At 44.3% G+C, this 22290-nt stretch overlaps 1 protein-coding gene across 1 annotated transcript in view; it reads left to right on the plus strand.

Moving 5' to 3' along the window:
- T265_08620 (hypothetical protein) overlaps nt 1–22290 on the plus strand; it is a gene marked incomplete at both ends in the record, with an annotated part of 45459 nt that overhangs the window by 11557 nt on the left and 11612 nt on the right. Inside the window, 10 exons of the mRNA XM_009174482.1 lie at nt 1–241; nt 928–1183; nt 1711–1878; nt 4646–4755; nt 5320–5530; nt 10247–10476; nt 13674–14037; nt 17251–17600; nt 18427–18670; nt 20287–20589. The exon at nt 1–241 is cut by the window's left edge and continues 520 nt beyond it. Of these exons, the coding sequence (XP_009172746.1) occupies nt 1–241; nt 928–1183; nt 1711–1878; nt 4646–4755; nt 5320–5530; nt 10247–10476; nt 13674–14037; nt 17251–17600; nt 18427–18670; nt 20287–20589 (2477 nt within the window). The remainder of the gene's footprint in view (nt 242–927; nt 1184–1710; nt 1879–4645; nt 4756–5319; nt 5531–10246; nt 10477–13673; nt 14038–17250; nt 17601–18426; nt 18671–20286; nt 20590–22290) is intronic.

Below are 22290 nucleotides of genomic sequence, written 5' to 3' on the forward strand. Positions count from 1 at the left end.
ACCAAACCACCAGCAACACGAGCGCCTCAATCTTCTTCCCCTAACAGTAGCCAACAAAAATGAAGCCGACTTGATGCGAGCACCAGAGGCCCTCGTCGATGTGCAAGCACCAACACCTCGTCCCCGTTCAGCGAGAAGGAATAAAAATTACCTGTTGGAATGCAGTCGATCCGAAGCAGTGGATGAAGAAGCGGCTAAACCTAACTCTACCGCAGACTCAGTCACTGAAGCCCCTTGTGCGGTGAGCGATGTATGTGTGTTGGAAAATTTGGTGATATGATCCTTCTATACTGCAACTGTGTTAGATGTTGAAAGCGTTTGAACATCATGTAGCTATCACCAAAGTTTTTCCTCCTTTACTAGTGTGGTTTTACGACTAATGACGTCAGATAGCCGGCATATTCATTTTATGGCTTCACTTTAGACAAGGGCATTTGCTTCAGGATTAGGCATGTGATCAGCTTGTGTCGCTGCCCGGGGGCAGCATTTCTGGTTAGTTCAACACAGTTTTGCTAAAAAAACGCGTGCACTCCAATGCTTCTATTTGTAGGCGAATTCTCTTCTAAGACCACTTCTCTGATCCAATGCTTTTTAGGGCGTCTCGTACGCATTGACTATTTGACTCATATGTTTACTCCTTCAAAATAGCTGAAGCTTTGCTGGAAGATTGGTAGTGTCCGTCACGTCTTTTCTTTAGGCCCTTGAATTTTTCGAGTGAATTTCTCAAATCCATTGTCTTGTTCGCGGATGCCACGTTGCTCATTGAGCTAGTTGCTTTCTCGTGGTCCCAGAAAACAATGAACCATTTTGAGTCAGTGTGAATTTGCCAGCCTAATAAACCAATAAGCCAAAAAACTTGTAATTTTGCTTCTTTTATTTCTTAGCTCAATCGTTTACTAACAGGAGACTGTCTTCTAATTTATCCAGCCAAACTTCCATTCAGATTATTCTCCCAGTGGCGCTACTGGACATTCACAAGGTCCCAATGTCCCTATTTCATTACCTTCGTTGACATCGGAACAAACCGATCATATCTTACCACCTTCAATCGACGTAAGGGGGTTTGTAAAACCTGTTGGCCTTCCTCGTCTGGAATTAGGGCGTTCTACCGATGGAGAAGATAGCTGCTCCCAAGCATCACAAAAAACATCAACTTTGCCCGTCGCGGCAGCCGTCTACTCAGGTGAGTTTCGCTTGTTCATGTTTACCTGACATCCGGAACAAAATTGCTAATTCTCGTCTCACTACCGTTAAACTGCTGGATTCTAAGACGGTGGAAACGGAACGTCTTGGGTTTGTATCCCCGGCCCGCTTTTTTTATCTTGTTGTTTGCCCGGTGTGTATTCGAGCTTTCCGTTTAAGATGTCTTGTATCCCTTGCCCAGTTGTGAAAGTTTGCGCGTACAAATACACATACCATCTAGCTATTTGGGCGAATCAACGCATTCGAAACATCCCGCACGTGTCTTAATGATGTCATGATTGTTTATTTGGTACACATGTGGACAGATCACATGTGACGTACACGTGCTTAGGTGTGATGTAGCAAGTCGCTTATAGAACAACTAGCACAGTCCCCAGGTGGGAAGCAGTAGTCGTTGGATTGCTTCTCCCCCTAGGTTTTGGTGCCTTGAGTAAGAATCCTGAAACTATTCCATTTGGGTAGAAGCAAGTAGAAGAATTCAGTTTTTCACACGCTTTCTCACTCCAGATGTAGTCGCGGCACAATGCGCCAGTTCCCCTCTGCCCACCGAACCAACCATATTCTCTGCTGTAACCAATGTCACCCCACTCTCGTGGACCCCTCGACGCAAACCGGGCGATCCGCACGACACGGAGTCTGACAGTCGACGAAGTAGTCTAGTCTTTGATAAGCCAGGTAGTACAGTTGTTCCCAATAATATTGTCAATTTTCAGTTGGTCCATTACATTGCTTTAATTTCAGCCTTGTTTTCAGGGCCGAATTTCGCCTCGCTATTTCTCTCTTGCTCGTTTAGCTGTAATCGTTTAGCTGTAGCACCCTTTCGGTGCCTAACTGCCATACCACCCAAAGGAAGCACTAGGGCTGGAGTACTGCCAGGTCGCCCAAGCCTAGACAGGGGAAGTCGAGAGGCAGAGGTCGGGTTCGAACCACGGACCTTCCGGTCAGTAACTTCGCGCTCTAACCACTTGGTCCATCTCGCTCTCTTGCTCACCAGGCACGCACTTGCAGCTGCAACTTTTAGCAGCTTTTAGTTTCCGATTGTACTGCAGGAACTCTTGTGTTCACCTGGTTGTTTTCAGGGCCGAATTTCGCCTCGCTATTTCTCTCTTGCTCGTTTAGCTGTAATCGTTTAGCTGTAGCACCCTTTCGGTGCCTAACTGCCGTACCACCCAAAGGAAGCACTAGGGCTGGAGTACTGCCAGGTCGCCCAAGCCTAGACAGGGGAAGTCGAGAGGCAGAGGTCGGGTTCGAACCACGGACCTTCCGGTCAGTAACTTCGCGCTCTAACCACTTGGTCCATCTCGCTCTCTTGCTCACCAGGCACGCACTTGCAGCTGCAACTTTTAGCAGCTTTTAGTTTCCGATTGTACTGCAGGAACTCTTGTGACTGTTCACCTGGATAAATTGTCGAGTTATTCTTACTTTGTGAGTATTTATTTTCCTTTCTGAATTATTTTCCGTGACTTTTGAAGGTTAGTTTTAGTTCGGTTTCAGTAACAGCTTCTGCAACTCCGACCATAATTGGAAGCCTAATGCACAGTGGTTAGGTTGGTAGCATTGACTTTCATTATCCCCACGATCAGTTTTATACCTTAATTGCTACCCGAATAGGAACGCGGAAGTGTATAACGGTTTCCTTTAATGGACGGTATTTTTATATTGCTTGAGGTAATGGATCTTCCTCTTTATAATAGGCAGCTGCTGTTTCATCATCCATTCTGTTCGAAATCGGATGGTTCAAACCGAGCCGATCCCACACCTGAACAAAGGGCCTGGGAATGCAGCATAGCAACTCCAGTGTTCCCACACTTATAGTGGCATAGTAGCCACACCAGTCCATCATGCTGGAGTTGCAACCCTTGCTCTGATGCACAGGCAACTGTGAGCACGACAACGCCCGGCCTGGTCGCAATGATGCATTGTGGACCGCTCAACCATCGGCACCAGTACTGACGAGTCACAGGGACGCAACGATTCTGGAAAAAGTGGAAAACTAGCGATTGGTGCATCGGATGGTGCACGTTTCGGAAAACAACACTTACAAACTGCTTAAACCGGTTCGGGTTGCCCACGCACTTTTCCGGGGCCATCACCGTTACCAGTCATGGGTCAGATTTTGTGTCCTTATATCACCAGGTCTCTCAATAGCCTCTGTCAATTTATACCAAAACCGCGGTTCGTCTGCCAAATCTATACACACTGTGCACTGAAAGTTATGTTATCCTGACTCTGTTTCATCACAGCACGTCTCAGCTACAATGTCGAGAAGCCACCTATCACTGAGGTAAAGGGAGTGTACTTGCGTACTTTCGCAGAATAGTGCAGAATGGTACTTTGTCACGATTCCAGTGTTTCGAACCAGCATATTTTTTTAGCTATTTCTATGATTTTGGTAGTGAGCTACAGTAGATCTGTTTATTCTTGTGCTCGGTGATGTGTTTATTTTTTGTTGGAAATCCTCAGAATAAACTAGACTTTTACTGCAGCTTATGAATTCGGAAACCGATTTCATTGAATCTCCTTTCAATCCACGAATAAACTACCTAATTTATTCTGCAGAACGTGTAGTGGGTCTTTGATTTAGTTTAGTTCACCGTATCAGATCCTCGAGGATGTAATTTATGATGTAATTCAAGGAAACAGTTGAAGTAGGTACCAGAGAGTTATATGTCTTGCTTGATATCCTAATGGTTATTTATGTCCGGGTGTCCCCTACGCAAGGTAGCAAGTGCTAACATCAGGGACAACCTCTGAGTTAGGGATGGGGCTGTAGTGCGCTTCAGAAGCTTGGGCAACGTGATTACTATATAGCGTCACCTCCTGGTACTTGTAATACTGTTTGGGAATAACTGGCGGTAATTCGGAGAGTGGTCAGATAATTTTTGGGTTGGGCATCCATCCTGCAAGTCAGGCTTCTGATACTTTCTACATGGAATTTGAGACGTCTGTCTGCCCTGTATCAACGTTTAATCCAGACAGACTAGGTGTAAATGGACCAGTAATGTTTGGAATCATGATAGAGTACGCACCATTGGTAAGAAAGACGAAGCCCATAGTCTGTTGACTCTTTTTATGAATTCCCTCTATTCAGCGCAACTTGGTTTAGTGCGCCTACTCAGCGATGTGTATGCAGTGACTGGAGCATTTTTTCTTTAGGTAAGCACCAGTCACCTCTGTGGTTTCTCCCAGTCAAGGGACCAAATTGCAGTTGGAATAGGCACTCTAGTTTTGGCACAATCCTGGTGGAAAACAAACCCGAGAATGAAGTGATGTGACAAGCGTGTCCACTTGCCATTAAACGATTGTGTTCGACGAAGGTCAACTTATCGTCCATCGTCTTATTCGTGTGCAGAGCCTTCTTGTTGCAATCTTTGGGCTGCGCCACGTGTTTTTTGTTTTCATTATCTATACAAGTTTAATGTCATTGCTACCTTCATTGCAGGTTTCCGATTGCCACAAGAAGAGGTAAAGGCTGGAGTTTCTGTTGTTCTTTCAGAAGTGAACGCGGTCACGGACACAGTTTGGTGTCAAGACACCATGCGCACTTCAACGGTTAGTGGTTTTTCTGTCCAATCATGTCCCGAGAATGCTGAGTGCTCAAAGGGTGTGGGAATTAGAAGTGATCATAACTTCGAGCGTTCCAACCAGGGAGGTTACACCAAAAACGCTTAGCATGTTGCATTGGTGCCCAACCGGTTTGTCACACTTGCAGCCTACATTGAGTCCCACTGTGTCACGATAAAACCGTTCCCATTACTGCATCATATCATGCACAATCGTTTTATTTTCTGCATAGTATGCGGTTATACTTTACCCTTGGTTACAATACTCCACTTACGGCTGTTTGCTGCCTGAGTGTAGTTGAAAGTGGATTTTTTGGACTATGTACTATATGGACTATTTTAAAAGGCACAGAAGAGACTCCTACATATTGCGTCGAAGCGCAAACTAATAATAGACAATACTAACAAGACAGCTGCCTCTCCAAACTCCTCAGCATGTGCCAAGCGGAAAATGATAAACTGATATCGATGTTACCGCACTTTGAATTGAACTGGAGTAGGGTGCTCACCTTTTTATGTTGTTTCTTTTCTCCTTCCATCTTATGCTATTTAGCTGGCTTCCGTGAAGGCATTTGACCCCAGTGTCAAACACTATTCTTCAGCTGAACAACTTCGTCGATCGACAGGTAACTTAGTTGATCGTGGGAATATGGGTCAAACTGACCTACTTGCCAAATTTGAACCGTGGGCGATCGGAAAAACTGAGCTCGAGACCGGTGAGAAATTTTTGAAAAGTTCTCGAAGAATGCCGTTCCATGTGGCCCGTAAGTCAGTCACCTTTTCATCCTTTCAGAAAGACCCAGTGATTCAGGGATATTCTTACTGCCGATCAAACCACTTATTACAAATAAGCTATTTACTCTATTCAATATGCCACTATTCAGACGGTATGGTACCGATAATAGGAGGCTCAACATTTGCACTTACCGTTTCTATTAGAGGCATCAGCTGTTCTCAGTATGCGCCGATTCCTATCGACTGGTGGTTCGAGAATGTGGCCTTCAGGTTAAGCATGGGCATCAATAGCTGAACTTGCAAGTGAAACTGTAGCCTCCCCACGCCGGAAAACACTGGGGGTGTAGTTTCATATGAGAATAGGATTCTATTAGATAGGAGCCGACAGTGAAGAGTGTAGATTCCCTCAATTTAAGTGTACAGGAATCCTCTAGTGAGCAACTTCCTAACAAGTAATAATCTCCCCAGTGGATTGGACTTCATCAGCAGGATAGTAGGCGAGAAACCTCCCATAAGACAGAAATTTTTGTCCTGTGCTTTCTGATGCTAAAATAGCCACCTATTTTGGTCGTGCAAAGTTACCGCTCTCGCCAATAACAGTTCAAGGTAAACTATGAATAAACAGTAGAGGAAAGCGGAGACATGTCGCTTTTAGTGGGACGATAAACTGGTCCATGCAAACTGCCATAAAGAACGGGATTGAAAAATCAGACTAGCTACTGCTGTCTGTCAGAACACAGGTATGCTCAGTTTTCGCTGTGAAATCACAGCGGAGTCAGCTTCCATCAACGCTTACTGATTAAATAGGCGGGTTTTACTCAAATTGGGGAAGTGTGATTTCATCGCTTTGTTCCTTTGGCGTGATCGTGCGGTTGGTTCACTTGTCAAAATATGCATTGTCCATTTCTGGAAACCTACTGTTCAGCACATACACCTAGGGTAGTTTACCAGCGAATTCGCTGTCAGTTCTGATTTCGTACGCATAAATCTCCAAAGATACACGTTGCTTGCTGAACATTTGCCGAAATCCATTATGGCCACTTCGTCCATCCAATCCACCGTCCATCCATCTTCATCGAGTGATGGAGAATAATTGCATACAGAGCCTAGGCGTCCCAGCCTCACGAGCCCTAACCAATGGTCCAAAGGAAAAATTGTGCACTGTCTTGGTTTGGTCAATTGGAGAAGCAGATACGGTGGACAAGCGCAGCCACACTACATTAGGTTGGGCATACGAAAACATGATGGAGTTATCTGAACTGGATCATCAGCGTAAACGACAGTGGTTACTCGTTAAAGACGCGCTGCCTAATGCCCTAATTTATGCTACACTGGACAGCTTAATCTGCTGTTGTTATGAAGTTCAGTTTCCACGAAAAATCACTACCAGTCACGAGACCACAACATGTTGTTGTTTATGAGTTCGCCCTATTAGGGGATGTACTTTGCCCATTGCTGTGTTCATGGTCGTTAATGTACGAGTCTGCATACACGTTTCTATAAGAGGTGCCATTTTAGTCATGCTGATAAGAGTCACACACGCATGCGGCGCGAACGTTTGTTAGTCTTTATTACTAGGGTGACAGAAGTTGCGCCAACCACAAAAGTCAGTTGCATCTCGATTTAAAGTGGAGTGGTCTAACGAAGCGAAAGATTGGAAGGGAAAACTTGTGTCTCGTTAGAGAGGAGGGTTACTGCAATTGGTGCGTCTAACCACCCGTCCTTAAGCTATGGAACCGGAGATAAAAATGCAGTGCCTACTGGGGATACTGTGGTAGGTGTGCCAGTTGCACTGAAAAAACGGACTGTACCTCTGGTTCTATGCTGATTAAGAATTTTCAGGCCGATTTCTTCGAAGATTTCTACTGCTGCGGTGAGAAATGTATGCCGTTAGCATTGAAGGCATTTTCAACAAGTCAGTTACCCGACGCTATTTAAACCTTATCATATCAATCTTTGCACACCGTTTTGAGTAATTATCTCGATTAATTTATTCAAGCATTCCCAGTAGAAATCGTTGACCAAATCAAACGCAGTCTACCGTTCCAGCTTCATGATGTGGATTTGAAGTGAATGGGCCTTGTAAATTTGCTACGCCTGAACTCCTACCAACCAATTTTTGAACAATATAGTTCTACAGTTCCACTTATCAAATTTGACAATAACGCACACTTAAGTGTGCTTAATTCGTTCTAATCTGATTATCTTAGGGATACGCTATGCTAAGTGTAGGGACGTTCGGACAATTCAGCCGGTAACTTTTATCAGGTGAATCGGTTGTACCCAATAATTAGTTGTTATGAGTGTCCTTATGAGTAAGGAGCTACTCATTACAAGTCCTATTTGGAGAGCATATACGGCTTATTAAACCCACCAAAATTGAAAGCCACTTGCGCGAAAATTTTTCGAGCCGTACAGCTATATCTTAAAGTTTACATTTCTTTAACCTTATGATGTCGTTTTAATCTGATGTGTCTTAGAGTACCGCACAAATTGTTTCGCTGCAAAACCTGATGCCTGTGGGAATAAATCCCCAGTTAAAAACTAGGATGGTATTAGTGGTGAACTCATCTCGATCTCACTCGCAGAAGAGCTGAAAAAAAAGAATTTAAATGGGTGTTCCTCTAACGGTATAGTATCTTGAAACAAGTGATTACCTGCACGTACCTTCAGATTGTTGTTCAGATGAAAGACAAAATTCATGAAAATTCGGCAACTACTCCAACCTTATATTTGCAAAAATAATGAAACCGGAAATGGGTTGTTGAGGCGTTTTTTCAATCCTATATGTAGCCGTACATCAAGGAAAACACTTCGATGACTTGAATACGGTTCCAGCGCAGGTAGCTGGCGTGTAGCACGTTCTGTTGAATAACATTATCGACAAGAATCCCAGCTGCGATTAGGTTGAGCCCCATGTTAACACAATCTCAATTCGCAGATGTGGCCGTCTATCTGCACAAAAGCTTGACCAGGTGTGCAACTCATCATTATCATTGTCAGGTGTAATAACCGCGTAGTCGTCGTACAATGGTTGGAGCTGCCGCAGTTTAGTTCACCGATGATTTGGACGGGCTGGGTAGCTGAGCATTGCAGACGGGAGATGATAAATTGGTACATGAATCCAGCACTGTCAATGGGCTGTCAAGTGAAGGGGGTTGGAAAAGGAACTATGCATTGAAGGCAATAGCTTGGATGCACGAGCGCCATTGAGTGCGCGACTGAGTCATGTCTGATAATGTCTTTAGCCATTGATATGGCCCTCCTCGGGGTCCCCATGCAAGAAGACAGTAACGGCCAGCACAGCTGAGTTTGCTGGTAATGGCTTTTATCATTCGCTGCTAAGTCATTGTTTGACCACCTCTAGCTCTCTTCCACCCTTCACGTGGTTGTGCGAAAAGAGCACTTCGAAGCATTCGGTCGACTGGCGTACCGTACTTCAGCATTGCTGATCCGGTGTTCCCACCAGATTCGGGCAATGCTCCGAAGATATCGAGGATTAAACACTGAAAGTCTTTTGACGTCTTCGGCGCGCAGCAGCCAGGTTTCTGACCCGTATGGTAATTTGGGGCGCACCGCAGTATTGTGAACTCGACGCTTGACAGAGAAGCTGATGTCACGCCTACGCCACAGGTGACGTAGGTTCACAAAAGCTGCTCTGGTCTTCCCAATCCGGATGGAAATATCATCTTTCGCCAGACCACCGGGACTGATACAGTTGCCCAGGTAAACAAATTTGCCTTGTACATCAATCGGTTCATCCGCAAGCTTAAGACTAAGTTTCAACCCCACTCGATCTTGCAGTGTCACTTTACACTTTTCAAGTTTGGAACGCATTCCGAAACCATGAGGCTGAGTTAGTTAGATTATTTAATATTATTTGATTTACCACGGGGTCAGCTTCAAGAAGAGCTACGTTGTCCGAGTACTCGATATGTGTGAGCGACGCCCCGGAGACACTTTGACCTTACAGGCATTAGAGGCTGGTAGTGAGCCTTCCATGATCGCATCAATGACGAAGTTGAAGAGGAAAGGTGGAAGAGGACAGCCCTGTCTGATACCATTTGATGTGGGGAACTCAGGCGATAGCTTCCTGCAGACCCTAACACAACCACAGAAGTTGGCGTACAACGCCTTAGGGAGGGTCAAGAATTTATGGGGGACACCTTTGCTCTACAGACACTGAAATAGTGCCTGGGGGTCCAAACAGTCAAAGGCAGCTCTCAAATCAAGAATCACATCCATTTTTGGTTGATGGAAGCAGTGTCGCTGCTCCAGAATTTGTCGTAGGGTGCGCAACTACAAAGTAAGAATGATGTACTGGCTCGATTTTTGAGTGACTCCATATAGATCATTTGGTTCGGAGTATTCCAGACCCAGTTTTGTTATATTTCTTGAAAACTCATTGAGAATGGCCGAGGTTCTATTTCCAGTTTTGTAAAGCCTGGCGGTTAACCATGGGTATTTATTTTGGTATTAAATAGCACTGCACTACCATTATTGTTTAACCAGTGTCTAAGGATTTCCTATTGCTGTGCTTCATGCACACTCGGAGTTGAAACAACGATGTTCCCCGACTCACCTGAAACTTACCCAAATCTCTCGTTCATGAGAAGTGTGTTTCGCTTATGCAAGGATGTTCGTGTTTAACTGATCCATGTTTCACTCTTTTCAGATGCTTTCCATGAATGTATTACCTATTTTGGCCCAGAATAAACCGGTTCACCTTGTCCTATCTTTTGCAGGTAGTGAAACCGATCTGTTCACTCCTACTTCACGTTCACTGAATTTTGGTCGATATCGTCGCATCTCGAATCATTCGGTTACCAGTCTGCCCTCTTTAGAACCGGTGGATAGGTGTTCGTGCACAGCCACATCCGGTGGACGAGAAGACGTTTTGGATGTAGATAATACAAACTCGCAAAGCTTCTCACGTACAGTCTCTTCAATGAATCCTACGACCAAATGGATAGAGGTTGGTGTCGTGCCCATTGACTTTGATTTAGATGTGTCATCAGGTGGTGCAACATTTTCGTCCTCAAAAAGAAAGCGAGGTATACAGAGAAAGAACACTTTGGAAAAATAATTTTGGTTATTCGGCGTTAGTTTGGAGAATGATAAGCGTAATATAGAACAACCTTCCAACCCCCGAGGGATTACCATATGGGGAGCTTTTAGCCACTTCTCCACCAATCTAGACATCTTTTCTATCATTTAGTGAGGCAATACTGTTTTTCTGCATGCAGCATTGGCTAATACTTTGGACCCACTGGTCGGTAACGTGGGATATCGCAGACCATACGTTTTGCCAATCCTTAGCCGTCCGATTTATTTATTCTTCCACAGTGTAGTGATAATACATGTACTTCGCTATGGTGAGAACCGCCGGGCATAGATGAGGGCATTTTCAAGGCAAAATGATGAATGATGGTGCGTTATGTCACAAAGAACGAGGAGACCAGCTGACAATTTACTTATCGACTAAACAAAGCGGCTAAAATAATAAGCATCAACGTGATGTTGCAGATGGATGGAATAATCAGAGAAAGGAGGTCATGTCTGTTTGGTTGGCCTGAATGTCCTAGACCATCGAAAACTCAACGTGGAACAAGTGAGCCACCAGTCGCTAATGTGACAGAAAAGATGGCCCGGACTTTGCCATCATAACATGACAAGCTAGACAAGGGGACTACGTGGCTAGTTGCTTCAAGCCTCGGTCTTCTGGTCACTAAGTATAGGAATATGAAATATATAGGTGTTTGGGTAAAATATCCCGCCGGCTACACTTTGACATGTGTTCATACTCTTCCATTCTCGTCTCTTGGGCTTATCTTTTAAAATCTCTCAATCAGTTAACTCTGAACCTGAGTAGCGTCGAAGCAAAGGAGGATAAATGACCCACCGAACAGGCAGTTATCTACATGAGTACACAGTGTGTGAAGTCCGGCTCAGCGATACTTAAGTGTCCGTGAGAATCTACGGGGAAGTTGGGTAGGTAAGCCAACGCCCACTTCAGCTTTAGGAAATCAACGCATTACCATCGATTATGTTGGAGAATTCGTAACAGGCTGGGAAAGCACTTAGCAGTCTCTACACCGATGTTAAACACTGACGACTCGCGATCCACTGAAATTTTGGTGGCAATTCTCACTGTTTCTGATAATTCTATCTTATCTAAATCCGGTGAACCTGTTGCTGTTGATGCCTGAGTTATACAGTCTGCGACAAATCTATGGAGTTGCCCTGATTTTCAACCTTCCGTAACCTATTGACGGGCGGAAAATGACAGTTTTGTAGTATTTTACACAAGCTCGGCTAAAACTCAATCAGAAATTGGAATGATTACAATTCCTTGTAAGAAGACTACCTCTGTCATCCATTTCCATAACACGATATGCTGAAAACAAGTACATTGACAGCAGCTGAATTTCAAGATTTTCTATGTGTTAAATGACAGCTCCAGAAAACATAAAGTGTACTTTACAGCGAATTTCTCATGGAGACCGACAGGGAAGATGGCTCAATGGTTTGAGCGCGAATTTACTGAACGGAAGGTCCGTGGTTCGAACCCGACCTCTGCCTCTTGACCTCCCTCTCTTGGGTTGGGCAACCTGGCAGTATCTCAGCCCTAGCGCTTCCTTCTGGTGGCATAACAGTTAGGCACCGAGAGGGTGTTACAGATATGTTTTTTTCATGGGTTGCGGTTATCTGGCTCCGAGGATACGCTGAATCGCTTGTCCCCATAGATCACGATAAGCAGCAAGAGCACAATGTCAGCCAGTGCTTGTTCCTTTGCTTGATGTAGACCATCTGTAGACCCGGTCATTCAAAATATGCTTTAGTGGTACAAGGTCTAGCATACGCACAATATCATTAGTTGTTTTGAGGTATATTAGGCAATACCGGGCTAAATGCCCTAGTACATCAAAATAAATGAGGGTGGATTGCTGAATTTGACAGATTCAATCCATTTTAGTATGAATGCCAAAATAGACTTCAGCCACAATAGCCTGCCATTTTTCATGACCGTACACTGCACCAGTGAGAGGAAGAAGGCCTTCGCTGCGGAGTATTTATTCGATGCCAACTGACCGGTTACAGACCATTGAACAGGGAAGCAAAATTCTAATCTGCATCTTAGTTACAAAAACTGGACACAGATCTTCTCCCGAACGAGTCTTCCTGGAGATATATTGACTCCAATCATTCGTCGGTCAAATTCAAGCAAATGTTACAAAGTGGCCCCGCGAATTCCGCAACAGAATTCCCTTTTTCAATCGACGCAAAGCGAAATTCTACGAACAACACATACTACTCGCGTGCCTCCCGATCAGTAGTATCACCGTTACACCAGTACCGTAGCTCCCTACCGTGATCCCCAAGCAAGGCTGGAAGTTTGTACCGTGTACGAACCAAAAATGATCTGGTCAGTGTGTTGTTATTCCTGGCATCTGTGGTAGGCGTTTACTGGCCAGTGACTTCATGCGAAGGTTATGTTTGCTTCAAAGACAGTGCACCATACAGAAAAACATTGCTACATCTAAAGGCGATGATGTCCTAATCATTCAGCCCACGGAATTCACAAAAGTGAGACCACAACCAGGGAACCAAGGCCAACATGAATTACATGTATGTATACTGGTTTGCGTGGTGAGCGCCTCTTTCAAATAACTGCTGCTCGTTCTTATTTATAACGGAATGACCGTTATATGCCCATCAGTAGTCAACGTATCGTAGGACATCCGCGTGACTATGTGATTTGACTGCTATTTTTCTCTTTTGTCCCATATTCCTGTCTCCTGAAAGTTTCTGGGGTGCTAAAGTTCCTTAACGCTTTGTTCGATTACCTGGGGGGGGGGGTTGAACACTGCAGCATTAAAATCGAGAAATTTCCGGTCTAATAATAGAATCGTAACTTAATTTTGTCGCACACTGGCTGTCGTTTTTGTAATGATTTCAATAGAACGCACACGAAAACACCTGGCGTTCACAGTAGCGCTAACCTTTGTTTATAAAAGTGGACATGCATGGGTCTTGCTTGACATTTCGCTATATGACACATCCATTTTACGTCCATGTAATTTTTTGTATAATCCATTTCTTTGATTGCTTGATTACTGTGCTGATCGCGTCAGTCCACTTCAATATTCATACCGTTGCGTTTCACTCCAGACTGAGACCCAGTGCTCGAACTCCGAACTCTCACGCCGGAAAAGTGATTTCAACCTCTCTAACCATTATATTCCATTATCCGAATCCCGCCTCTACCGAGTTCAACCAAACTCGACTCGGTCGAGTTCTTCGATTGGCCAACCGATAGCCGCATCAAGTAGGGTGAGCTCGAATGAATGTCAAAGTAGTATTGGGCCACTAGAAAAACACAATGATCTTGGCACTGACGGCGGATCCAAATTAGTTCCATCCACATCACAACTTTCATCCCGTCCACCAATGGGGCACCGCGTTACTCAGACGTTGCTAACACGCAATCTGGAAGATGTGGAAGCCAGATATTCTCACACCAAATCTGGTAGAGGTACTACTTGTAATGCTGTTTGGTATTTCGTTGATATTCGTGCCAAGTTTCGTTTGCGACACCTCAGATCTTTATTTTATAACGAACGTTGGATTTACTGTAGTGCCTGGTTTCGAATCACAGGATACAGTGGTTTTGTAAAGTTTTCCGGATTTGTCTTTTATCTTTGAATTACTATCTCAGGCTACAAACAGCTTGAGCTGAGCTGCTGCTTTACAGTTCAGACACTAGAACCCAGTGTAAGTTTAAGTCAGCTTAATGGTTAGCATTTCAAATTGATGAATGTAAAACCAAAATTGATACAATGTAATATAAGTAGTTCAGTAAAAACGATACTGGGAGCGAACAACCGAAAACTCGTGGTTTTTGACCACTTCATGTAGCAACCAAGTAGGACTATCTGCCTACTAGTCTATTTACTGTAGCCTACTACCTACCTTGATTATCCATTTTCATATAACAGTGCACAAATATATTGAATTCGCACAATAAAGGTGAACACTTGAGAAATGTATGAAACTCCAACCGATTATCTAAGGTTGTTTCATCCTGAGGCTCTCTGCCCATGCTTAAATCCCCCATTGACAAAAAATTCACAGTTTGCTGTAAAACCTCCAAACAACGGACGCGCAGGGTAAGCGTTGGTTGAAATGAATTCATCCATGTTTAAACACAGTCTATAGAATCTCCGCCGGGAACTTTTCTCATCGAAGATATCATGGCAAAACATCATATCCATGCAAATTCCACAGAAAGCATCGGGAAGCAGCTCCGACATACTACAGAACTGTGTACTGTTGACGTACTGTAGACGTAAAGCTCCCCAATATACGGTAATATGTTGATTAGACAATTTTATGCACTATACACTAGCCTTCTTCCTTAGTAGCAATCTCTGTACAGATACCCTTATTAGGACTGACAGCTTAGTTCACTTTGCATGACCCCTAGAGACGTGTTCGTCTTTGGTAACAGCCTCGTATACCTCAAAATCAGCACATTGGCAATGATGACATCCTAACACTTGACATTAAGCTGTTTTTGTTCTTGCGCTGGACTCCGTCTGGAATGATGTGTATGGATCTCAGAAGCAGGAATCCAGGATGAAGTTACTGCCAGTTCACTCTCTCTGGCTTCAAAATATGCACGTTTGGTGACGCGGAGACCACTGATGCTGGGCAAGCCGAGATGGGTTTCGCGTTAAAATCCCAAGCGAAGGTGTTCCTATTTTGTTAGATATCTATTGATATTCGCCTCTGCAGGGTTCATTTTATCAAATGCCATGAAAGACTTCCGAGGACGTGGTGTCAAACGATTTCTTTCTTATTGTATCGGCTTACGCCCCGAAGGCTTGTAGCTCTGAAACAGCCAGAGGCGATTTCTTTGGTGCTGTCGGTACTCTTTCACAACGGGCCATACAGGCATTTATATAAGCATATTACATATACAACGGGCATCCTTATTGTCACTCGTAGAATGAACGCTTATGCAGGTAGGCTTAAAGATGCTAATGCCCAAATGAGTGGTTGTCTTGGGTCGGGTGGGAGACGCACGGAAAACGGAGAGCGCCCACTAGCTACTGAATGCTCCTCTAAAGTATCAGTCTCCGGAACAGCAGAAATCATTTGACCAGGTTGTGTCCACTGACGATCCAACTCTGTACGCAAAAGGACCGCACTTCCATCAGTTACCGGTAGTGGGAGTCGGTTTCTGACCACCGCTTCTTCTGAACTACATGAGTGGGCTCTGATCATGCATTTGTTTCGCTGCCTTTCATTGCACTTTTTGTTTTGGGAAAGTCCCGTGAGTCTATTAGGTGTAAGGGTCATTTGCTTGAAATGAACAAATAAATAACTTCTGAATGGATTTCGCCAAAATTTGCCAAAAATATACCGGATTTTAAACGGAACAAAGATTCATCATTTCGAGGAGTGATGCAAACTTCGACCGTTGTATTAACTCTGTTGTGTCTGATAAAGTCACTGCATGAATCGAAGGCCAGAATCACGTTTTCCAGTTTGCGTAACTTGCGGCGTCAGTCCATCTTTTCTCATTTTATGTGCTTTAACCATTAAACTCGTTTTATTCTTCGCTTGTGCACAAATGCAGTTTAAACAGGCGCGCTTCCTGGCTTATGCACAACCAACCAATCAGAATGCTGGCTTGTGCCTGAATCGTATGGCTCAAAAAGGTATATTACTGGGTGTCGAGGGTCGCTTGTACCAGGCCACGGTGAGGGCTGTACTATTGTATAGTTGCGAGCAATGGCTTCTGCTGAGAGGTTATATGAGTCGTTCTCAGTTTTTTTTAACACGATGCCTCGGGAGCATTGTTGGTGTCGAATAATGTCGACGAAGTTGTAACGAGCTAATTAGCAAGCGGGTATCTGGTTGTACAACAAGTACTTCAGTTTTAAAATATATCTAGCAGCATCAATCGCGTTGGCTCTGCCATGTGTTACACATGCTTAAACATCATCTGTCGAGGCGAGTGTTGTTCTCCCTGCCTCCTCCAGATTGGTCCAAACTGCGAAATGAACAACGTATGACTTGGCAGCAGGGCGAGAAAAGATTACGAAGATTGCTAGTGGTGCAGTCCGCCTTCTAGGATCGGGTCCCCGTGACCTACCTGTGCCTGGCTGGAAACGCTGCAAGAAATGGTGGCTAATCGTTATTAGTACCGTTAGTGCTGTCAGTTCCTTCCCAGAATCTGTAATTAAACGCTTGGTGGGCAAACATCAGGTTCTCTCACTTACTCGCTCTTTTCTTCTTCAACACTAATGTTGCTGTTTCTGATGATGACGGAGTTTTGCAGAGGTAATAGGTAGGTTATTGGCATGAAGATCACTTACTGACTGTGTGTTTTCTAACAACAAGATATCTGTGTTTTCTCGCATAAGAGTTAACGCACCGCTAGAACACTGACAACGAAAATCGCCTTCTGCCTCTTGTCCCTGTTACATTATCAACGCAGCTGAGTAATCCACATGCATATCAACATAATTTCGTTTCTTATCTTAATCCACAAGCCATACATCGGTTTAGGGCTGGACTTGATTATCGCCGACTACCCTAAATTCACATGGTGAACACTAAAATTAGGTGTTGGACGGTCAGTGGACGCTTGCTAGACAATCTTTCAGGTAAAATTTGCCATCCAACGAACCGTAGTTACTAACTGTTGTCTACATGGCATGCATTCGTCTGTTTTTAGGACGCGAACAGGTCACGCCAGACATCCAAAAGCAAACAAAATACGATTTCAGTGTTTCCGCAACTAATCAACGATCAAGCCGAAGTAATCGAGAGGATAGACGTGCTCGTCACAGGGTTGAGGACGTTGATATAAACTCTCACCATCTAATGGAACAAAAACGTTCAGGAGAAGGGTACAATGAGCATAATAATAACGAGCGGAGTCAACTCCTTGCAAGCCAAATTCGCTATATGCTGTTGAAGCACCGAATGAAATTGTCGCGAGCTAAAGAAGCATATAATCTTCGACGCCGAGTCGTTCATCAGCTGGAACGGATCTTGTGTAACGTGCCAAATTTGCAAGATCGTGTAAGTGCATCTCGAATTCCGGTCTCATTTGTACATCTCTCAGATTGTCCTTGAGTGCTTCCCCATTTTGGATGCAGTTTCCAGCAGTGTAGGAATTTCATTTTCACACTCGTGTCCCTCTCGTTTGAACAGTCTTCTTTCTGTTCTGGCGCAATTATTCTAGCGAGTCCATGCCGAAGTGAAGAAGCTCTGGATTTGGGTTTCGCCCAAAATAGAACTCACCGTCAGTGCACATCCTTGGTCATGCCGAGTTTTGAACTTTGGTCATCTGACACGCGAGGTGAGCGTGATGCCCCCACCCTACCAACATAGGCTAGACGCACATGAATTATGACTCCTGGGCAGCTGAACGTTTTCCCACATTAGTGACGACTCGAACGAGGCCTCAGTACCTGTCCTGCATGTGTCGATCGACTGGCTCGCTTGTTCAGAAGTGATAATCCGGTTGTGTTCAGGATGTACCTTCGGCGCACCGGTAACGCTGGCTTCATGTTTCAGATCTCCAGGGTTCAAATCTCGGCACGGCAAAGGGTATGCTTGTGAGCTCAAATGAGAACATGGACTTGCCGGGATGATTAGCCCAGGACACGGGGAACACTGTTCAGAAGAAACGGATATGAATTCGACAAATCCAGCAGCCACCGACAACGGATTTCATTTTATTCGCTTTAGTCTTGTTGGCCAACATTTGATCCAGCTTAACCAAGAGCGACACTTTTTTCGTGCATTATTTCGCATCCGTCTGTTTCTGGCCGACATTTGATCCAGCTTAACCAAGAGGGACACTTTTTTCGTGCATTATTTTGCATCCGTCTGTTTCCTTCAGTCACTTCCTCCAGAATGGGACACTGATACTTCTTCCCTAGTCACGATGCAAACAGATACCGCGCCTGCTCAGGAACGGAGTCCAGAAGGACCGCATCCTGCGGCCAAGCACTCGATCCAAACAGAAACAGAAAATCAGGAATCGGAGACTTCCGTGGAACCTGAGGAGTCTAATATGAAGCAGTCACTATTTCCTCGCTCCAAGAGTCGACCGGGTTCGAGTGGCACCTATGTGTTAAACGATTGTAAGTTGCCTTTCACTGTCTGATGACCCTTCATTCGTTTGGCCTGAATTTCCGTTTTCAGATGTCCTGTTAGCCACGCTTGTTGTGGTTATGCAACTTTTGATTGATAGCTTCTGTGTAAAGTAAGTTTGCTTGGTTTAACAAGTTCCAGAGGGTCTTCAATAGCGTTTTCTTAGCAATGATTCATAGGCAAGGGGTGATACAGCCGTCGTCTGAAACTCTTCACTCTTAACACAACAAGGAAGTTGAGTCAGGTCCCTTCAAGACTTGTTTTTTACTAAGTATCTTCGTGATGGAAAGCATGTTCATCACTGTCACCGCTGGCTGCTGTTTAGGACAAACGTCTCAACATGAGTACCAATTGTAGGATCAATATATGCCTCAGGAGATAATACCTAAGAAAAATCGTCAGAATGTTTCAGTGGTAAATTATTTTTTAGAAGATACCACTTTCTGACTGCCAGTCGATTCTGACCACAACACATTTCACCGCTGAGTGTAGTGCGTGAGAAGTATCAGGTGCCCTATATCCTTAAAGAAAGTGGTCAAAGGCAAGTCGCATACACTTCTGAGTGGCAACGAAATAGATCTTATCACAATGTATTAGTAAATCCCATCAGTAAGGTTGCCGAAGTATCTTTCTCGAGCGTAATTCAGCAGTACAAAACAGCTAGCAAACTTCAACTGAACAGTCTAATCAGAAAGTGACAAAGTGAATGCAACTCGGATAGGCTAATTGTCACACACTTTAGTATTCAGTCAGACAACAGGAGGATAACGTTGACCGCAACTAAGGAGGCGCGGAAATCTGAAAGCACCCGGTTAGATTGTAACTGCTGTAATCTCGCGCCATGTCACGGCTTGTCTACGGTTACTTCTCTAGCGTTGATTCAGAACAGGAAACAGAACATCCTTTCGCAGGCTGTGACCAGGCATGCATTGTACAATACCCAACCATCTTAGCTGGAAAAACCTTATTTCCTGCTCCAGTGATGCTGCTTTCGTTTCGCGCTGGTTAGCTGCGTACACATTGCAGCGAACTAACTCTTGTTATGCCGATCAAGAGTGACCACAGATTTAGGGACGTTTAAGGTTCTCATGTCCAAAGGGTCAAGACCTGCAAACATTAGACAAGACATTTGTCTCATACACACGGTCCTTCGGTAAGAAGTGTGAAGTCTGAATAGAGATATCTCAAGATATCTCAATGGGACACGAACATCATATCTCTCGTTCACAGTAAGTCGTGAATACCTTGTTGTAGAAGAAGTATGGTGCGTCACATTTAAGGCAATCAGTCTTTGGACAGTTCCGCCTGTTTTCTCCTTTGTCCTCATCCGCACTACGACAATAGTGGAACCTCTCAAGTGTTATACTTCTGAACTGCGACCGTGTAACGCATAAATACTGTTACTCTCTGTTCAGCTTATCCGTGTGAATGGCTTGGTGTGCAGACATTTTGGATTGCTTTCAGTGATGCGTTATGAAGTTCATCCACTTTTGCCGTTTACGACGGTCTTTCAAACAATGCTGTTGAAATACATTGCCGATAACAAAAATTTCACCCCAAGTGATATTAGCTTAATTTTCTATATATCTATTGTCCACTCACACAGCAGACCACGCAGTACGCATTGTGGATTTGGAGCCGGTGGATAATTGCTCTCAGAAGGAGTCCAAATCTCCTGAACCTCACGTGCAACATGATCTGCCGGAGAATGTTACGTCCACCGGGGAACGTCTGTGTATGTTACGTGACCGTGCGGAACAGCAGCTTGCAGAGATGATCACGATATTGATGAAGAAAAAGTCTCAGTGTGAAAAAGCATCCGCTGGGTATGATACTCGCGCACAACCCTCACCTCTTCCTTCACCGCCCTCTTATATCGCGTGGACTGAACGGACACCATATAAGAGTCGTGACCTCGGAAGAGGAGCCCAATAGCTTCTGCACGGGCAGCCGAAGGTTAGTATGCCACCTAAGAGGACATTGGGGAGTATGGCCAAATTGCAAGTGTGCAGTCAGTCGCAAAATAGCTGACAGTCTCATCAAAAATCACCACTAAAGAGACCGGTCGAACCCCACATAGCTGACGGTCTCATCAAAAATCACCACTAAAGAGACCGATCGAACCTGCCCCCAAGATATCTACCATGAGCAGAAGTGAGCTTCGATCATCTAGTAGTGCCACCTCTCAATAAGGCCCGTCGACAAAGCGCCTCGTAAATCATATGGTTACAGGAGTGCAGCGCAGAACGTAGACACAATGTAGACAAGCATTTTTTTAGCTTCCGAAAACTGCTTTGTTACACGGTGAAAGCTTGGAAGAGCTAGTAACATAAGCCCAATGACCTGTAATGTCATTTCTTTTACCGTTTGGTCATCTGAACCAGCGTCGCTTATCCTATTCCGTCCACAGTTTGGCTATCCAGTTTCACACAACTACTGCGAAAGCAACCAAATCAACATCTCAAGAATTGTATTTCATAAGACACAATTGTGCAGATGTTATATTACACATTTATGATCATGCCTGCATCTGGTTTAGAATTCGTTAACCACTGATACTCCACAAGGACAGGTATGTACATAGGGATGTTTACAGTGCGATATTCTGATCATCTGGAGCTGAAAAGTCTTTCATAACGTGATGTAGATTTAACGGGTGACCCAGCTGAAGCGCTCGTTTGTGTTGTCCTCCAGCTGAAATTGCCGCGTGTCGGTTGCTTCATGTTTATTTCAAGATATCGAGGCAATCTCCTTGACATGAAACTACTAATTAACCTGGGAAAAACTACTGGACAGCCCACCAACCGTTATTGCTTTTATTTTGACTAGTTTCCGGGATGCTTGCCGACGATTTGCTACCCTAGATAATAACACTGTGGCACCGTTTTCAATACACACTTAAAAAGCTACACTAGACCTGTGCCCTTGGTTTATGCACAAATGGGGTTAATCCCTTACACCATCACCTTACACATCATCATGGTGCTCCAACAAGTATGGTCGCTCTTCAACCTGTTCATTTGTTTTTTTCAACGCCCCTGTACCCGAGTAGATAGAATAATTGGAATCAGACGACAGTGGTCGTGCGCAGTAATAAAAGCATAAGTGGGGAAATATTGGATTGCTTGTGCAAATGAGCCCTTACTGTTTGAACCGAACACTGTTTTTACTTATTTTAATTGCCTTGGATTGTAGTGCAACTAAGTGAGATGCAGCCCATGCGTTCGAGGAAGTCACATTGGTTATGAGACTTTTGTGCTGATCATTATTCTATGGGTGAACCTATTTCAGTGCTATTTTGTAGGACGTTTTTATGTTTTTTCACCATTTCATAGTACATTAACTCTCCATCTGAGAGTATCTTCTCCAATACAACCGTGTGGTTGAACAAGTAGCTGTCGTCACATCGTCTGCCAAAATCAAAATAACTAGAAAGCAAAGAGACCGGTGGTGCTCTACTTTACCCAGCTGCTTCGTGTTCATTTCCCATGTCGTTATGTACGTGTTTCTCGTCCAAAAGCCAAGCAGCGTGAATTCCTCGACCAGGCACCACCTGCCATCACACCCATTGTGTTAGCTAATCGCCTATCACTCTTTAGCAAACTTGACT

The sequence above is a fragment of the Opisthorchis viverrini genome, assembly GCF_000715545.1.
Source record: "Opisthorchis viverrini unplaced genomic scaffold opera_v5_230, whole genome shotgun sequence".
NCBI classification, from domain to species: Eukaryota; Metazoa; Platyhelminthes; class Trematoda; order Opisthorchiida; family Opisthorchiidae; genus Opisthorchis; species Opisthorchis viverrini.